Here is a 14,357-nt window from a genome sequence, read left to right on the forward strand (position 1 = left end):
CAAAATGCCACCTACCCCAAAGGCAGCAGCAGGAATCTAAATGAGAGTGGCCAGCAGTTCAGAACTGTCAAAGCACGAACGGAAGGCAGATGTTAAGCAGACGGGGGGCTAGAGTCGCTCAATAGTGCCTGCATCTAGGAATATGAACCTAGAGAGAACAGGCGAGGATTCCCCAGTTCTCTGGGCCGGCTGGGAGTCAGGGTAGAAGGACGGAGAAGAGCCCGCAACAGAAGCACAGAATGGTCTGAGAGGGACGGGGAGAACTAGGAGCAGATTCCAGAAGGACCAAAAGGACTGAAAACATGCCCTGGCACTCATATGAGGTACCTGCCCTTTTAGGAAGAGGCAGGGGAGGGGAGGTGCAGCAGACAGACTACAAGCAGCTAAAGAGTAAATGGGAGACAGTTACTACAGATGGCAAGTGTTGGTTCCTATTTTTAAAGAAATTTGGGTGAGAAAGGGAAGATGAATAGGAAGGGGAAATTTCAAAGATTCTTAACTGTACTTTAGGCTCAAGTGATGAAAAGCAAGCACAGTATACTAAGGGATATGAGCAATTAAGAGATAGGTAAAACCATGAAATATTCACAAGGAAAAAAAAGATCACTTATTAACATATCACATCACTCATTTTTTTTTAGTTTGTAAAAATTCTCATTCTCTGCACAATCCAGTCTATGCTGATGACAAAAGTTAGACCCAACTTTGAACCAAAATAAATCAATATAAAGATGATGGTTTATACCATGCTCCTCCCCGCTAACCCCTGAATAAAGATTAAACAGATGCAGGTCTTGGGCAGGTTAACTTGGCCTCTGTGGCCCCCAGCTTCCATTTGTGTACAATGGAGGGTTATATTAATGATCTCTCAATCCTACATTAATTCTGTAAATTCAGGATTTCCTTCTAAGGCATTACCGAAAGGGGGGAAAGCAGTGTCACACCATTAGAGAGACTTGCCACCTATCATGGAAATTCATGTGTATTGCCAGAGAGCTTTAATTAACAAGCAATAGTTTTTGACACTGAACCCAAATTTCTTCACCTAAAACCCCCACTTCCTATGTCCTCAATTGGCTCTCTCAGTCACACAGCACAAGACTTCCCCTTACTCCCTTCCAGATATTTGGAAATAGTGATCTTGTCTCTAATTCTGATGTTCTTCCAAGTTAAACAGTAACAGACTCTTGGGGGGAGGGGACTACATTGCTCACCGATAGGATGACGTGGAACTTCGCGATCGACTTCTTGAGTGACTGTAAGAGACAGACCTTGTTCTGTGTCTTGATTTGGTTTCCGATTTACTTCGAGATCTGCTCGGACTCCTGGACTGGCTATCCCCATCCCGACTAGGTGTCTGCTCCTCACTTGAACTCTCCTGATTCCTTGGCCTCCGGTTTAAGCGTGCCGTCTTTCTTACCTCATCAAAGAGAGACCCAGGCCGAACTTTATTTTTGCTTTTAATTTCTATCCTCAAACCTTGCGGCTTCATCTCGGGGGCCGCAGTCAGCGCCTTCACCTCCACGGCGCTGGATGTGGGGGTCACCGGTGCCGGCAGGTTCCCCACCCCTTGCAGGGGCTTCCACTTGTTATCCAGGACACTGAGCTGGCTCTTCTCAGCCCCCTCTCTCTTCACAGTGCTTTCGACAGCACAGGCCAGGCTAGCAAGGCTGCTGTCCTGTTTCCCCACGTCCCCCATCGTTTTGCTTTCCGACGTGCTGCTTTCCTGTTTTACCTCCTCTGTCTCAGGAGGCTCCGTGTGCACATCCTGTTTTAGAACAATGTTTACGTCTGGGGCAGCCAGCCTTGAATGTCCCAGAGGGGATGCCTCCTTGGCCGGAGAGCTCCTGTCAGGAGTGCAGATGTCCATGTTGTCATCTGTCTGCAGGATATCCTCCAGTCCGCCCGGGACATCTTCTGCAACATGCTGAATGCTGGAGGGAGAAGCAGCAAGCTCCTCAGGACTGAAAGCCGTAGGAGAAGCGCCGGGTTTACCATCCTCTTTAGGAGGCTGATCGGTATCTGACGAAGTCAAGACTGGATTACATTTACCTGAGAGGCTGCCGTCTTCGCAGGACTTCTCAGGGTGTGGAGTATTTTCTTTCATGGTTTCACTATTTTCAGAAACTTGTTTTTTCTCTTTTGGCTCCTGAGTAACTTGTTTTTCACTCATCTCCTCCTCCTCCTCCTCACCAAATTCGAGTGGAGGCTGCCAGTGAAACGCCTGTTTTCGTTTTGGAGCCTTGTGCTTTTTGTCTTTTTTCCCTTTTAATTTCTCCTTTGCTTTTTTAGTCTGTTCCCTTTTAAGATTTTCTTTTGACCCGTGTTTATGCTTCCGTGCCTTTCTTCTAGTGTTTTCTGAATTGGAATAGGACCCATCAGAATCAGAGGTTGAAGACTGCTGCTTACTTGACTTCCAAGCACCATTACCATCAGGCAGCGAAGTACCTGCTGAAGATTTCGTCAGGGGTTTGGCTTTGCTGTGAATTTCACCAAACTCTGACTCAGAATCTGATGTCGCTTCACCTTCCTCCTTATCAGAAGATGGCCGGGAAATACTCTGACTGTTTTTAGTTACATCTCGTTCAGAGTTTGACTCAGAGTCCCATTTACTCCCAGCATAATTCTTCCTTTTGGGCTTACTGCCATTTCTCAGGTGATCAGAAAGATTGTCCTTCGAGGCCCTTTTCTTTGAACGAGGGCATTCCTGTTCAGGCTTGGATTTCTCTTTATCTCTGTTTTTCTCTTGCTTACTATGCATTTCCATTTGGACCCGCCTCTCTTTTTCCTGGGCTGACTGTGTAACCTGAACACTTGACCGTTCACTGTCTGAAGAATAATCTAAAGACGACCGGCTTTCGCTGTACTTTCTCTGACTCAAACACTTGTCCCTGCTTTTCACATATTTATTGCGAAGTCTCTTCTCAGAGCTGCTGCTGTGCCTCTTATTTGAAGTGTTCTTTTTTTTCCCACTGGATCTGAATTTTCTCTTGGCTCGTCTTCCATCATCACTGCTAACAGAAGAGTATGACGAAGATCTACTACACTGTGAACGATCACTGTATTTATTTCGTGAATGAGATCTAGATGAGGCAGACCTAGATCTTGAACGTGAACTAGCTAGACTTCGTGACCTTGTGTATGATCTGGAATAAGATCTACTCCTAGAAGATCTGCTCCTTGACCTTGGTGAGCTTTCCGAACTTCTATCACTGTATTTTGAATAAGCACTCCGATCACTTTCTGAATTTTTTTCTCTTTTATGGTAGGATGATGAACTTCCAGTCTCTTTGATATTTGCTAAACTGTAAGTGCTCTGGAGGGGCAGCAAATGGGTTGTTTTAGCTTTCATTTCCTGAATTCGCTCATAAGAGGGCTTCCAGGGCTTCTGTCCAGGCTTCCACCTTGAAGGAGGGGGACTATCACTCAATGGTATTACAGGAATATTTTCCGCCACCACTGGTTGTACTACAACGTTTTCATTTTGTGGCACTGTTGCTCGTAAAGGTTCCGTTTTAACTGGTTTATTTTCACTTATCTGAGAGGTTGTTCGTCTTGGTGATTTTGATGCTGTCCTTTGGTGCCCTGACTTGGAAGTAGATCTGGACTTTGATCTACTTCGAGAATGCGATGAGGATTTTGATGGAGTCCTTGATCTTGAGCTTCCTCTAGAATAAGACTGTGAGTGAGATTTAGATCTGTAGGAGTCTCTGCTGGAATGGGTTGAAGAGCTCTGGTCATCTTTATCAGATTTAGACCAGTCCCTTTTTGATGAGTGATGAGATGATAACGAGGAAGAACGAGATCTCCTTTCTCTATCACAAGAGGATTTCATTCGTCGGGTGGAAGACTTTGAGGATTCTATGTCTGACGGTACAATAATCCTTCTCTTCTTAGTCTGCTTGTGTCTTCTGCAATGTTTCTGCTTTTTAGCTTTCTTTTTATGTTTAACCTTTTTCTCTTTCCTGCGTTTTTTATGGTGACTGTCAGAGTGTCTTGCTGTACTAAGGTCTGAATAATATCCATTATAGGACCATGATCTGGATCTCTGGGACAAGCTTCTCTCATCCCATCGGCTTGAACAGGGGTCACTTAATCTATGGAAAAGGATACAATATGCATGCAATTATTTTAAGCATGTTTTCTATGCTTTAAGTTTAAAACACATTTGTTGTCAATACAAATGCTTGACAAAAGCCTAGTTAAGAACAAAGTACTGACTCCATCAACACTTTAAGCACATGTAGAAGGACATATCAAAGGGTGATAGGCCTCATCTGAACCTCTTAATTTCAGAGATACATACTGACAACTACTGACAGATTCACTTATAAAAGGATTTTTTTGATTAAGCAAAAGACTTCAAATTTGACAGAAAAACGGTTTCGAACCAAACCGAACCAATTCATCACGAGAGCACTACTGACATACTGAGTTCCTTGGCTACAATGTTCATGACATCTGGACATCTCTGCCTCCTGGAACAATTTCTGAGGGAGGGTCAAATCAAGTTCCCAAACAATTTGTTGAGTGTCTGCAGATACAGGACAGCTGACTGAATTCTAAAGAGGAAGCCTCTTAAGAAGCTAGCATGGCTATTATTTTATTTCAGCTTCACAGAGGTAATCAAGACTTTCTCTTAAGGTTTTAGTTAAATTACTTCCTATAGAAATTGAGGGAATAGTTCATGAAAATAGATGCAGGCTTTACAATCTTAGTGGTAATGGGTTAATGTCAGGGCTCAAAATTAAGAGTTCTCTATACCACTGTGTCTAAACCACTCTCACAGAGCAGACACATTCCCTCTTCCGACATCTAACCATTCCCCTGGACACCCACAGAGAAGAGAAGGCTAGTAGCAGGAACAATTACAGAGGGTCCCACTGGTGTATTTTTCACTAACTATTCTGGAGCCAGCCCCATTTCTACAACAGATATTCTGCTGAGGGGCGTTACTAAGGGTTAAGAGAAGGGTACACTTCTGAAGAACCAACAGTCTGTGGGGTCAGAAGTTAATGCACATGCTAGGTACAATTTTCCTACCTGCCAATTCATTCATCAGTGTCTAAGAGACCTGGCTAGGAAAACAATCTGCTATATGATTTTTAAGCCCTGATTATTTCTAAAATTGTACAAGATTATCTTTGAGAGATTCAGTGGTTTTATAGTTTTGTGAGGGAAGAGCAAATTTTGATTTAAAAGCACCCTGAAGCCAATGAGCCCTCTTACTTAATAGCTCTCTTCCTGCCAAGTATTCCCAAATGGGAATTCTCTTTGGTCACAGTTGAACTTTTAATGAAAAATCCAGAAGTCAGTCTCTGGCCTCTTAACACTTAAAATATAGCAGACACAGGATTGTGCTCATACTCAAAGCTCTTACTTATCTCCTTTACTCCATTTTTCTCCACTAGGTGGTCTGTATGCTCTTAATCTCTGCATTTCTTCTTTCCAGTGAGGAGGAGTTTCACTGCTGTCATCATCGTCTGATTCAGAACATGATCTTGACCTTGGAGGAGTGTGATAGCGCTTCAAAAACAAAGACAGGAATAACTGTTTTTAAAATACTGCTCAATTATAGTCTGCTACAGGGGAGAGTTAGGTATAATACCCAATCCCAGATGCCATTCAAAAGCAATAATGATTAAAGTACAAAAGGACAATATGAAGTTATATCAAACATAAGACACTAAAAGACATGGGATTGGGGTGCCTGGGTGGCTCAGATGGTTGAGCGTCTGCCTCTGGCTCAGGTCATGATCTCTAGGTCCTGGGATCAAGCTCCATGTCAGGCTCCCAGCTCAGCCGGAGTCTGTTTCTCCTTCTCCCTCTGCCCCTCTCCCTGATTGTGCTCTCTCTCTCAAATGAATAAATAAAATCTTAAAAAAAGGGGGGGTGCAAAAAAAAGAGAAAGAAATGGGATTTTTTTCCTTTGAAGTCCTAAGGGTTACATTCATTAGCCTAGACTATTCAACATACTAAGATTTCTCAACATACTATTTCACATGTCATTTCATACTTAAAATGCACAATAAACTTTAATCTAATAGCAATACTCTCATATACCTATGGAGAATACAACTAGCTCCTTCAACAGATCTTGGACTATATCTAAAATTAAAGCTAGGATTCTGCCAATACTGCTTACTTAGATACTAATTTGAAAAAAAGAAAAGTCTTAACACACATACAATTGTGCCCCTTCCTTTAATCTTCCGTCCAGATTTTGATACAGATGGTTTCTGATCACTAATAATGGGTGTAACATCAGGAATCTTCCTGGAAAAGAAGATTGAAAAGTAAAACTAAGCAAATGCTAAGCAGTTTTCTCAATATTTAAATGCAGAATTTATGCTCCTATAATATAGTCATTTCATTAAGATCCAACACTTCTGTAGAATAGGCACTCTAAGTAACCTGATTTTCTAGGCACTCTTTAAATGCCAAACCTTAAAAAAAAAAAAAAAAAAAAAAAGAAGTAACCCAACTGGGTAGAAATGTAGGTACGAACTGTGCATCTTTTTAAGCATAGTACTACTTTTTTTTTTTAAGATTTTATTTGTTTATTTGACAGACAGAGATCACAAGTAGGCAGAGAGGCAGGCAGAGAGAGAGGAAGGGAAGCAGGCTCCCTGCTGAGCAGAGAGCCCGATGCGGGACTCGATCCCAGGACTCTGAGATCATGACCTGAGCCGAAGGCAGTGGCTTAACCCACTGAGCCACCCAGGCGCCCAAGCATAGTACTACTTTTAAACAAAATCCCTTTTTATCAGTCTCTAAGTGATGTTCTAATGGAATCCTAAGATATTTCTGACTCTGATACGTAATTGTTTTAAAAACTTTATTATTATTTTATTTTTTATAAACATATATTTTTATCCCTAGGGGTACAGGTCTGTGCATCGCCAGGTTTACACACTTCACAGCACTCACCATAGCACATACCCTCCCCAGTGTCCATAACCCCACCCCCCTCCCAACCCGCCTCCTCCCATCAACCCTCAGTTTGTTTTTTGTCTCCCTCCCAATCCCATCTTGTTTTTATGTTTTTAATAATTCATTTGTCTCCCCCAACTCTACAATAAGCTGCCCCTCCTTCAGGGCTCTGAATCTGCTGCCATACGGTAATTCTAAGACTATAGACTTGGTGGCAGCTACCGTTCCCCACAAGTGAGAAGTCTTCATACCTCAAGTTTTTCCCTGTTACTAGCATGATGGATAGCTCTTACTGAGTACTTACTACGTGGCAGACACTATGTTAGTAAGCATTTTAAATGTAATTGAGTCAAACATGTATAACATAATACTGGCCATTTTAGCTAATTTAAGTGTATAGTTCAGTGTATTAATTAATTACACTGATGTTGTGCAACCATACTACTATCTTTCTTAAACTTTTTCACTAACCCAAACCCAACCCCCCCCATTAAGAATACCTCGCCATCCCCCCAAACTCCCTCAGCCTCTGGTAATCTCTCATTTATGGCCAAATAACATTCCATTGTATATACACAACACATTTTGTTTATCCAACCATCTGCTGGTGACTGGGATCACTTTCTTTTTGCTACTGTGAATATACTGCAATGAGCACTGACATATAAGTATCTGTTTGATTTTCTATTTTCAATTCTTTTGAATACATACCTAGCCATGGAATTGCTTGGTTACATGGTTAAGTCTGTGTTTAACTTTTTGAGGAACAACCAAACTATTTTCCACAACGTCTGAATAATTTTAGACTCCTGCCACCAATGTATAAGGATTCCAATTTCTCCATATCCTTGTTGACACTAGTTTTTTGGGGGTTTTGTTTTAAAACCCAAAAGTTATAGCCATCCTGCCAGGTGAGTATTATCTCACTGTGGGTTTGATTTGTATTTCCCTAATGACTAATGATGTTAAGCACCTTTTCATGTGTTTACTGGCCATTTGTTTGAAACATCTATTCAAATGCTGTGCCTATTTTTAAACTGAGTTGTCTTTTTATTATTGTTGTCCATGCTTTTGGTGTCAAATATAAGAATTCATTGCCAAACCCAAGGTCATAAAAATTTACTTCTATGCTATCTAAGAGTTTTATAGTTTTAGTTCTTATATTCAGGTCATGGACCCATTTTAATTTTGGTATATTATGTGAAGTAGGGATCCAGCATTACTCTGTTGCATGTGGAAATCCAGTTGTTACGGCACCATTTATTGAACAGACAGACTTCTTTCTCAACTGAATGGACTTCACAGTCTTTTCTAAAATCAACTGGCCATACATACTGCTACACGTTTATTTCTGGACTCTCAAATCTATCCCATTGGTCTATATATCTATCTTTATGCCAGTACCATACTATTTTGATGACTGTAGCTATGTTAAGTTTTGACATCAAAAGGTATAAGTGCTCCAACTTTGTCCTTCTTTTTTCTTTTTCCAAGATTTTGTTTATTTATTTGAGAGAGAGAGAGCAAGCATAAGAGGGGAGGTCAGAGGGAGGAGAAGCAGATTCCCCATGGAGCCAGAAACCCAATGCAGGACTCGATCCCAGGACTCCGGGATCATGACCTGAGCTAAAGGCAGTTGCTTAACCAACTGAGCCACCCAGGCGCTCAACTTTGTCTTTCTTTTTCAAGATTGTTTTTGGCGATTTGGGGCCCCCTACAATTCCATATGATCTGATACTGACTTTTCCATTTCTGCAAAAAGGCTGTTGAAATTTGACAGTGATTGCATTGAATCCAAAGCTTGCTGTACTGACATATTAACAATATCAAGTCTTCCAAACCATGAACATGTGACATCTTTCCATTTATTTAGGTCTAAACATTTTGTAATTTTCACTGTATAAGTCTTTTACCTCTTTAAATTTATTCCTAAGTATTTTATTCTTTTAGCTGTTGTTTTAAATAGAACTGCTTTCTTAATTTCCCTTTTAGACTCTTCATTGTTAACATTTAGTTAACAAGCATCTGGAAGACATTAACTCACTGAATTCTCATAACAACACTGTGAGGTAGGTACTATTAGCATCTTCATTTGAAAGAGAGAATTTTAAGATTAAGAGGTTACAAATCTTGCCCTAAGTCACATAAAGAAATGCAACTTGACTCTTAAAGCCAACAGGGTTTTCTTTTCTTTTTTCTTTTTTTTTTTTTTTGCCCTGATTCATAATTTAATGGCTGTGTAGACCTTGGTCTCTTATTTCTGCTTCTTGGGGGCCCACTGCTCTGGGGTCAGAGTTTTCTGCTCAAAGGCATGAATGTGCAGAAGCTCTTCAGCTAGGCATGTGTTCACCAGCTGGTGTCTCTGAAGCAGTGACTTCCCCTTGAACTTGGCCGACACGTTCAGAGGGGAAGCTGGACGCGCAACGGTTGGGAGTCGTGTCTTTGACTTCAATATGCTCTGTCTCTGGGTCCCACTGCAGCTTTTCCCGGAGGTATTCGGCGCTGAGTTCCATTGTGGCAGCCCAGAAGGGGCAACAGCCCAGCTGGGATGGAACCCCAGCTCCGACCCAGCCACACTGCTTCAGCCCTTCCAATAGGGTTTTCTAAGACTCTAGGAATCAGGCTCCAGATAAACAAACAAACAAACAAAAAATACAACTCTTCTACAGAAGAATCTTAACTACAAAGTATACATATAGTTTTTTTCAGTCATTTCATGACATTAATTAATTCTCACAGTGAGATAAGTTGGTACTTTTGGTAGGCAACTGTTGACCCCATTTTCCTCATGAAGAAAAGGACTGAACTCACCTCTATGTGTTCAGCAAAAATAAACATTTACCTGGGAACCTTTTAGGTACTGATCCAATGCTATAACCTCTACCTTCTCCCCAGAACATTCTAATTTTATTTGCTGTATGGCCCAGAAGTTGGTATTTTCAAAAGCCTGCAAATTATTCTAAAGTACCGCTAAGGTCAAGAACAAAGAAACTGCAGTTAAGTGTGGAACCCAAATTCCACTAAGCAAATTACAAATGATACGAGCTTAACTGCTGGTAAATCAGCAAGGTGACAAGTTCACTATGGCTGATGACCCCTGCTTCTTATCCTTACATATGCTGAGTTCTTGAAGCATACTTAATTACAGCTCCCAAACAACTGATCAAAATCTCAAAGATCCTAATAAAATGCATCAATTGTGCTATCTTTGTATGACACAACCACCAGCCAATTATAATTTAAAAAAATTCTGCACAAAATAACTTCCAAAAGAACATTATTATGTGACCAAAGAAGAGTAATGACCGAACAAAATTATCAGCACTTTTCAATCACAAATGCAATCACCTGTTTACCACTACCAGGTAAGAGAGGTCAGCCAACTTTTTCTGAAAAGGATCTGAGAGTAGTAAGTATTTTAGGATTTGTAGGCCAAGAAGAAAATTAAGGCTATCAGATAGGTACTTAGATAATAAGAAAACAAATTTTCACTGATATTTTATCAGTAAAATTTGAAACATGACACCTGAGTATCATTTCTTTGTACTAAAGATCCAATGAGAGGAATTGAGTTCTTTTGCAGGGGGTGAATAAAATTTCACTTAAGTAGGATTCACAATGCTCCCTATCAAAAGAGATAATGCTGTTCATACAGTAATGCTAATCTGTAATGAGACTATATGTATTTTATCTTTAAAAATATCTTTTCAGGGGCGCCTGGGTGGCTCAGTGGGTTAAGCCTCTGCCTTCAGCTCAGGTCATGATCTGGGATTGAGCCCCACATCAGGCTCTCTGCTGAGCAGGGAGCCTGCTGCTGCTTCTCTTCTCCGCCTGCTCCTCTGCCTACTTGTGATCTCTGTCAAATAAATAAATAAAATCTTTTAAAAAAAAATCAAATCAAATCAAAATAAATAAAAATATCTTTTCACATACAGGGGTTATACATGTAGTACTTGAAATCCTGGAGAGTGGTAATGGCGTCGCTGTGAGGCCTAGTGCACAGAGCAGCAGTATAAAGCAATGGGGCGCCACCTACAAACTCCGCTATAGCTCCACAAGTCTGCAGCTGTGGCACAGAAACAGCCCTTGTCTATTTTCTTACACGGAACAAATGGATGTTCCAGTAAAACTTTATTTATGCACACTGAAATCTGGGTTTCGTTCAATTTCCACACTTCACAAAATATTACTTTTTGTTTTTTTCTACAAACATTCAATCATGTAAAAACCATTTTTTTTTAAACTCACAGGCTGTACAGGTAACAGACCAAATCTGGCCCATGGATAACACCCACCACCAGAAAGAGAAACTGACCTTTCAAGTTCCCTGACTTTTGAAAGCCAAACAGATTTGACCAATGAACATGGTGTCTTGTATTTTGAGAAAGGAGAGTCCCACTAAAATGTATTAACAAGCCAGAACATGAAATGAAGACATCAGCATGTTAAGCTTTTAATTCAAAGATACATCTCATTTCATAACAGCTTTTTAAAATGAGACAATATTAGGATTTTAAAATGTTTAATGAACTAAATGATTACCTTATGTGGAAACCTGACAGTAAACGACGACATGTGCATCACTTCTAAGCCTCCAACAGAACTACTCATAGGGAACTTACCAATGATATGCCACATTATGGTATTTTTGTTCAAACAACATTTTTTTTAATAATTCTAAACTTGAGGTAACACACAAAATATACTACATAGTATTTTTTGAGACCAAATCTACACATTTGAGACCAAATGTGTAGATTTGTAGATCTGTAGACCAAATCTACAAAGCTACACATTATCTGTCCAATGCAGAGAAGTTAACAACTTTGCAAGTCAGCAAGAGTCACATATTTATGATACTAAACTGCATCCCCAAACACCATGCAATTAATTTAACACTATTCAAATTGGACCACGTTTTATCATTCAACTGAATCCAAACAGTTCAACTGACCCTCTGTTCTGACAACCTAATCTCACCTTTAATGAAAAGCGAAGGGAAAAAAAGTTAGTAATGAAATCTTTCCAGAACTCCAGTAAAAACTTCTCCCCTGGCCAACTTGCCCACCCAACCCCCTTTCCCTACTAGTAGAATGAGAATTCTGCAAGATCAGATACATGTCATTCATTAACCTAGCACCTCCCACAGTACCATTCAAAGTGCTTTGATTATAGGTCATGCTCAATAAATGAGTGTGGAACTGCAACGAGCTGATGGAATTATCATTCACAGAATGAAAACACTGTGGTTAATCACCCTACTTACGGTTCAGGTTCCACCGTGACAAGAGGCATGTCTCTTCTCAGTAAAAATCTGTTCTCAGGAACTGGAGGAATCTCCTCTGGGCGGACCACAGGCTTCTCCCTTTTAGCATTTGAATCAACTGACCTTTTTTCATTGGTATGACTCCTCTCAGAGTGACTTGGAGAGAACAAAGCAGGTCACCAATGAAAATGTGCTACGTTTGCATTTCACAATAATATTAAATAATATTACATAATATTAATAGCAATAAAATAAATTTGATAATTACATACCTCACTCAAAAGGTCTGTACAGTTTTCACAAAGAGAACATATAAAGCATGAACACAGTACTAAAATTCTGCTATCAAATTGTCAAACGATCCTAACTTTTTTCTTTTTAAAGCATAGCTTGTAGAGAACAAGGATTTTTTTTTCACCTGCAAACACATAGATCTTTGATATGGAATGTCTGTGCTACCCCTAGAATAGTCAAGTTTCAAATTAAAGTCCAAAAAATATTACCCCTTTTCAACAACAGGTTAAAAAGCTAAGTTTACACAACTGCACATGTTTTCCCCATCAGGGTGTGTGTGTGTGTTTTAGCTTAAGATTCCCTTGGTGTTTCACACTTACCCTTTTGGGCTCATAATGTGTTTAGTCCTTGGTTCTTCTGAACTGCTTGCTTCCTTTCGTCTCTTTTTAGAATGTTTAACTTTTGGCCGCCTCTTATGTTTCCTTCTTCTGCTTCTCTCATGTTCAATTTCACTTTCTGAAGAAGATTCTGAAGAGGAAGAGGAATTGGAAGAGGAATCCGAGTCTTCTGAATGAGTTGGTTTCTTCCTTTTTTTCTCAAAAACTTTTAAGAAATATTAACAAGACTATTAGTACTGCATTTCAGTGCCTACCTTTCAGAGTAAAACATGTGACTACCTAATATAGTAAAACATGCTTTATCAACAGAAAACTGAAGACAAAATTTAATAAACTTTTCTTCACGTTGATAATACAATGTGCTGTTGAGATTGTAAAGTAACAAAGCCCTTGCACTCGTGAGGCCTATATTCTAGCTGGATTAGGTAAGAAAATAAGTAACTGCATAATATGATAAATGGTAAGTGCTAGGACAGAAACACAAAAAAAAGCAGGGTAAAGGGAATAGGTAGAGTCAGGGGGTAATTGAAAATTACATTCGGGGCCGGCTGGGTGGCTCAGTGGGTTAAGCCTCTGCCTTTGGCTCAAATCATGATCTTTGGGTCCTGGGATCAAGCCCCGTATTGGGCTCTCTGCTCAGCAGGGAGCCTGCTTCTCCCCCTCTCTCTGCCTGCCTCTCTGCCTACTTGTGACCTCTGTCAAATAAATAAATAAAATCTTAAAAAAAAAAAAAAAAGAAAGAAAGAAAAGAAAATTACATTCCAACAGAGACCTGAAGGAAATGAGCTAAGGGGTCATGTAGATATCTGGATGGAGAGTGCTGCAGAAAGAGGGGACAGGCAACACAAAGTCCCTGTGTGTTTGGCAGTCTGTATAAAGGTCCACATGGCTGGGAAGACAATGAATGAGGGGGAAGAGGTGAAAGAAACTGCAGAGAGCAGACTGCCTTACAGACCAAGTAAAACCGTTAGCTTTGGCTGACTGAGAGGGCGCCCTTGGAGAAGATCACTCTGGTTGCTGTTAAGGACAGATTACAGAAGATCAAGAGTACAAGCAAGGAGACCAGCAGGAATTTACTACTGCTGAGAAAAGATTATAGAAAAGAACAGAGGTAAACGAGCAGGTATGAGGCTACTGCAATCATCCAGGTCTGGAACAAGGCTGACAGCAGGGTGAAGTAAAAAGAAGGGAGATTTGATAAGATTCGTGCATGGCTGGGTAGAAGGTATGATACAGAACCATCAGGCTATTGCTATACAATTTGTATGGTTTCCTCCATTACCAAAATCCAAGAGGTATGTTTAAGTTACAGTCTTCAACACATTTTACTGATATCCTAGCTACCCCCACTACCCCAAAACCCTTACCATCTTTTGTTGATTTTGCGGCAAGCACCCCACAATCAATAACTCGCACATCTGCATAAGGTCTGCTTGCAGCATCTGTTTTCAGATTTTCAATCTGTTCAATTACTTCAAAACCAGAAATAACTAATCCAAAGACGACATGAACCCTGTCATAATACA

The 14,357-nt window shown here is 40.3% G+C and overlaps 1 protein-coding gene and 1 pseudogene across 5 annotated transcripts in view; both read right to left on the bottom strand.

Moving 5' to 3' along the window:
* NKTR (natural killer cell triggering receptor) overlaps positions 1–14,357 on the bottom strand; it is a 59,056-nt gene that overhangs the window by 6,828 nt on the left and 37,871 nt on the right. For all 5 annotated transcript variants that reach the window (XM_032861075.1, XM_032861074.1, XM_032861076.1 and 2 more), the window contains 6 exons: positions 14,199–14,344; positions 12,814–13,036; positions 12,200–12,355; positions 6,189–6,276; positions 5,381–5,526; positions 1,215–4,097 (listed from right to left, as the gene is read on the bottom strand). In XM_032861075.1, coding sequence (XP_032716966.1) covers positions 1,215–4,097; positions 5,381–5,526; positions 6,189–6,276; positions 12,200–12,355; positions 12,814–13,036; positions 14,199–14,344 — 3,642 coding nt within the window. The remainder of the gene's footprint in view (positions 1–1,214; positions 4,098–5,380; positions 5,527–6,188; positions 6,277–12,199; positions 12,356–12,813; positions 13,037–14,198; positions 14,345–14,357) is intronic.
* Positions 8,565–9,446, bottom strand: LOC116869709 (annotated as a pseudogene).

The sequence above is a fragment of the Lontra canadensis genome, unplaced genomic scaffold (genome assembly GCF_010015895.1).
Source record: "Lontra canadensis isolate GAN:19392208 unplaced genomic scaffold, GSC_riverotter_1.0 scaffold20, whole genome shotgun sequence".
NCBI classification, from domain to species: Eukaryota; Metazoa; Chordata; class Mammalia; order Carnivora; family Mustelidae; genus Lontra; species Lontra canadensis.